Source organism: Nyctereutes procyonoides, unplaced genomic scaffold, assembly GCF_905146905.1.
Source record: "Nyctereutes procyonoides isolate TBG_1078 unplaced genomic scaffold, NYPRO_anot_genome, whole genome shotgun sequence".
NCBI lineage: Eukaryota > Metazoa > Chordata > Mammalia > Carnivora > Canidae > Nyctereutes > Nyctereutes procyonoides.
Window position 1 is genome coordinate 36,392,791 of NW_026575120.1, and position 5,773 is coordinate 36,398,563.

Genomic DNA, 5,773 nt, shown 5'->3' on the forward strand with positions numbered 1-5,773 from the left:
TTTTTCATACACTCTTTTATGGCTACCTTATTCATTTTTCTTCATTTATCAAGCATTTCAGTAAGTATTACTCCTTGATTAACTTATTGGTGCATCCTAACCATCTTTAGAGTCTTTGGAAAATTGGACTATACATTTATTACATTTTGAATGAATTCGAGGTTCCAGTTGTTTACTTTGTTTCTCCTCTTTAGCAGGACTTATTTTTCCCAAACTGTGTATTTACGCACACATTCTGAGTGAAAGATTTTTTGTTTTTAGTGTTGTTTTTATTTGAATTTGTTTTTTCCACCATTTCTTTCTCTGTCTTGTGATTTTGAATTTTTGCTGTTCTTCACCCAGCTCCATGGGCCCTGCATATATAATATATAATATGTAATATATAATACAGTAGATCTCAGGATCTGGTAATCTAATGAGAGAGCCAGGAAGTATATTGACTTCTTTGTAGTCACCTAATCAGTAGCCCAATAGTTGTTTTATACCTCCTTTTACATCCAAGCCCTTGGTTTCAAGCAACCATATTAATATATCCCATTTCCCAAAGACTGATTCTGTAAGAGCTGAGTTCCAGGTATAACATTCTGCCTTCATACTTGAAGCATATATATTTCTGATTCATTTCTGGTGTTGCAAAAATGATCTCATTTTAAACTCTGGCTATCTATTTGGGGTTTGTATTTTACATTTTGATTTCTCATCTCCATGTGTTTGAAATAGGAAGACTTAGGAACTCTGAGCACAGATCTTTCTACTTAACTAAATATACAACCAATAGTGTAGTACAATGATAAAATTGTTAGTGTCAATTTTTTATTGCTAATAATATTTCTGGGAGAAAATAGAAATTAGTGGAAGCAGAGGTAAATGAAAGAGAATCTGACTCTAACTCCTTATTAGCTTCAGCTGATTATTGCTTACAATTAATTTCAAGAAATGACATTTCTTTTATTTTTGAAAAGCAGCCAGAGACTCCAACTTTTATATGAAGTCTACTAATTGTTAGTATTGGTCAATAACTGAATTTATTAGATATCTCTAAAGCCAAATGTACAGATCAACATCACAGATTTTAGACTGGATTGGATCCGTGAATTACTGAATTTTAGCCTCTGTATAAATTCTCACTCTGTATGAACATATTCCTTTTTCCTTTTCTACCACTCAGCTCCAAAATTCCTGTGCTAAGTACAACATTGTACCTATCTGTCAGAAGAACATGGGAAGCAATCAGACATGGATCACAGAAGTCATCCTGCTGGGATTCCAGGTTGATCCCAAACTTGAAATATTCCTCTTTGGGTTTTTCTTGCTATTCTATAGCCTCACCTTGATGGGGAATGGGCTCATCTTGGGGCTCATCTGGCTGGACTCCAGACTGCACACGCCCATGTACTTCTTCCTCTCAAACCTGGCCATTGTTGACATGTCCTATGCCTCAAGTATTGTCCCTAAGATGCTAGCAAATCTTATAATGCAGAAGAAAACCATCTCCTTTGTTCCATGCATACTTCAGACATTTTTGTATTTGGCACTTGCTGTCACAGAGTGTATGAGTTTGGTGGTCATGTCCTATGATCGGTATGTGGCCATCTGCCATCCCCTACATTACACTGTCGTCATGAGCTGGAGAGTGTGCATTATCTTGTCTGCTACTTGCTGGATGTTCAGCTTTCTCTTGGCTCTGGTCCATATTACTCTCATTCTTAAGTTGCCCTTTTGTGGACCACAAAAAATCAACCACTTTTTCTGTCAAATCATGTCGGTATTTAAATTGGCCTGTGGTGACACTAGACTCAACCAAATTGTTCTCTTTGCCGGCTCTGTGTTTGTTTTAGTCGGGCCCCTCTGCTTGGTGCTGGTATCCTATATTCATATCCTGTTGGCCATCCTGAGGATCCAGTCTGGGGAGGGCCGCAGAAAGGCCTTCTCCACCTGCTCCTCCCACCTCTGTTTGGTGGGGCTCTTCTTTGGCAGTGCTATTGTTATGTACATGGCCCCTAAATCTAGCCATTCTCAAGAACAAAGAAAGATTTTATCATTGTTTTATAGCCTTTTCAATCCTATGCTAAACCCACTGATCTACAGCCTGAGGAACACTGAGGTGAAGAGTGCCCTGAGGAGATTTCTAGGGAAGAAGTCGTCAGCATGAGGAAGGTTTGGAGTATTCCAAGATTGTGAGCTTTTCCACCTGTTTCTGGGTCCTTGAATACCCTTGTAAATCCGTTAATTTAACAAACCCAGTACTCTTTCTCTTTGGAAAATATAATTACTCTTACACTTTAAGCCAGTGATACAAAACCTGAGATAATCATTATGAAACAGAACATCACAGTCTAATCCTATTCATGAACAGAGATGCAAATATCTTAACAAAAATATTAGTCAAAATAAGTCCACAAGCACGCAGAAAACTCAGTTCCTAGTGTTTTCATGACCTAAATGTTAAAAACAAACTATACATAAAGCTTTTAGAAGGTAAGAAGGGGAAGAATTTTAAAAATAATATACAAAATTGTTAGCCACAAAAGAAAACATTGATAAATTTGAGTAGATTGAAAGTTAAGAACATCCGATCAATCAATAAAGGGCATAAAAAAGTGAAAAGACAAGACGCAAATCCTCTTCTACTCACTCGTCTAATTTATCAGGTTTAAACATCACCTCCTCAGAGATCAGCATACTTCATCCCACTTGTCTGGACTAGGTGACTTTTTACCATATCACTCCAGTTTATCTTTGTACTGAAATCACTTTACAAAATAAACAGACCTTAGGAATAAAGGCAGAATGGAGATTTTTTCCCTTTCTTGGCCATATGGTAGGTGAGCCATTTTCAGATATTTTGGTGGTCAAATTTTCTGATGTATCAATATTTACAACTGATAAAGAAAGCAGCAAAGAGAAACTTTTTTGGCCTGTCTTTCCCTCTTTATCAAGAAGGAAGATCTTTTCTGGAATCACTCCCTCTCTGCAGGTTTTTTCTGGTATTCCACTGGCCAAAATTGGGCCAAATGGTCACCTCTAAGCAGTTGCTGACAAAGAGGATGAAATTGAGAGCTTGGTTTAGATCCATTATGGTTTAATCCCCTGTGGCTCAGAGTGAGAGCCACTTTCTCTGATGAATTTACTGCTTAATACCTTGAGAATATCAGTACTAGCTCAGCAAGAAAGAAGTAATGGCCATAGGGCAGACAGCCAACGGTATCTGCTAAATGGTTCAAGTTGTGAAGCAAGACTTCTTGAATCTCAAGTAGGAAGTTGAAGTGTGCTTTTTTCTTTTCCTTTACCTTTAGGGGTCCAATCGATACTCTCTCACAATAAGACATAATGTTTAAAATCTAATGGCTACAACCTCTAAATACAATGAAAAATTAATGTTATATCAAAAAGTTTATATTAAGAATCTTCCAAGATTAAAAAGGCCTCTGAATTAGAATAATCTAGTTACATAGTAAGTATTTCTCCTTCTGTTAGATGAAAAAATATATGCACTTAAAAATAGCATGAGAAGTATGAACCGATTTTCATTAAAATATTATCTGTTTATTTTTCCCTCCTTATATTTCTCTAAGCACACAGAGCTAGGTGGGAGTCCATTAGCCAAATGTGTGGGTGATGTATTTTTCTGAATTGCTTAGCTTATTTTCATTTAGGGAAAATATTCTTTTTACACAAAATAAAAAGTCAAAATACTCTCCTAAAATATCATGTGATTACATTTTGACAATTTACTATTAGCCCCGAATCTGTGTATTTACTTGAAGAAATTCTCTGGGATACTGAGCTGTTTAGCCATAATAGTTATTTCAGGGTGCTTTGATATGGAATAATTTTAGATTTTTTCTTAGTACTTTTCAGGATTGCTTTAGGTCTTACATATGGAGCTCATTTCCTTTTACAACAAAAAATTCCATTTTTTCCCACTAAAAATAGGTGGAGATAGGCTGATAAAGAGGTATGGAGACTTTTAAGAAAGAAGGTAACATGAGAGCAACTCTCCTGTTTACCACTAAAATGTTGAGTAAAAAGAATGCAGATTTTGTCTCGAGCAGTTGTATCTCTTAGTGTCTGACACATTACTGGTCTGTGATAAACATTTGATTAGGGAAGATAGTGGTGCTAAGCACCCACTCTCCAGTCCTGAGCAGAGTGCAATGCAACGTTGTCCGGTTGATCAGCCCAACCAAGAAGGTGCATTTTCCAAAAAAGTCTACTAGTGGAAGAAAGAGAAACAGCATTCCAGTGAAAGCCCATTCATCCACAATATATCAGCAGCAGCAACAAGTTTGTATAGAAAACTCTTTATTAGGCCAATATTTTCCCTCACCTGATAGCAACTAAATGTTTCTAGGTATAGATAATAAACATGATGTTAATAAATTGCCTTGTTTTCCCCTCCACTTAGGCTCTTACTCCCTCTTCCTAAGGTTTTCTGTATCTCTTAATCCCCATCAGCCACCTCAAATAATATACCCATCCTTCAGGAGATTTCATTCTCTTATCTGACTGGTTATTCCTTGGTAATTTCATCTTCCTTTCTATGTTAGATTTCTTAGTTCATTAATCTCATGTCTTCCTCTTCCTTGGTTTACTACCCTTGTTTGGATGGAGCACATCCTTCAATAGGTTTATACAGTTAGAAAGTTTTATCAAGACAGAAGTGGAAAAAAAATAAACACTTCTCATTTCTCATAATCACTCATACTGTATTATCTTCTTCAAATACCCCATTGAAATTCTATGTGCTACATAGAGAAAGAAAGAAAGAAAGAAAGAAAGAAAGAAAGAAGAAAGAAAGAAAGAATGAAAGACAAGACTCAAGCCCTCTGAAGGAGGATTTTCTGTCTCAGAGATGGCAAATATTAAATTAATATTTAGGTGCAGCTGTAGGTGTTGTGTTTGCGATCTGCAAACACTTCTATCTCTAAATTGACATTCTTTAATAAAGGTCCATCACTAATGATAAAGCCAAATGTGCTTTGTAACATTTATTCTTACTAAAATATAAAATATTAATCAATGCAAATATTGATAATAAAAGAAGTCTAAGATTTTTCAGAAGAAATGCTTTTGTTTTCTCCACTTCAAAGATTAGAAACAAAAAAAAAAAGAGACAAATCAGGACACTTCTTTGTATCCACAATACACTGTGTTAAATATCATATTGTTCAACCAAAAGAAATAAAAGTGGTAAATATACATATTTGTTTCTTTTTAAGAGGGAGAGGTAGGGAGGGGCAGAAGGAAAGGGAGAGAGAGAACCTTAAGCAGCCTCCACACCTGGTGTGGAACTTGACATAGGCCTCAGTCTCACAACCCTGAGATCATGGCCTGAGCTGAAGTCAAGAGTCTGAAGAACATTCAACTAAATGAGTCACCCAAGCACCCCTAAATATGCATATTTGAATGAGCATGCACCAACTTATTACCCTTGGTTCTATCTGGGTATTGGTGAGTAAAATTTATTTTTCTGTAATATTCTTGTGTTCCTTGTAATATACAAGGAATATACAAACAATAAAAAGATAAAGAACTATAAAATTATCTAAACACAACTTTGAAAGATGTTATGATAAGTGCTTTTAATCTTCCAGAGAAGGGAGACCAATTTGGGTTTGGATAATTGAAGAGGGGTCCCTATGTACTTTGAAGGATTGTTAGTATATTTGAAGTCAAATGGGTACTACAGGACAAAATTGACTTGAAACAAGGAAAAGCATTTCAAGAGTCTGAGCTATTGAGGAGTAGTACTTGAATAAAGTGGAGTGTG

General features: G+C 36.0%; 1 protein-coding gene across 1 annotated transcript; it reads left to right on the plus strand.

Moving 5' to 3' along the window:
* The first annotated feature begins 1,219 nt into the window (after nt 1–1,219).
* Nucleotides 1,220–2,152, plus strand: LOC129516009 (olfactory receptor 2A12). Its single transcript, XM_055335316.1, has one exon. It carries the CDS (start codon nt 1,220–1,222, stop codon nt 2,150–2,152), a length of 933 nt encoding a protein of 310 aa, XP_055191291.1.
* The last annotated feature ends 3,621 nt before the right edge of the window (nt 2,153–5,773 follow it).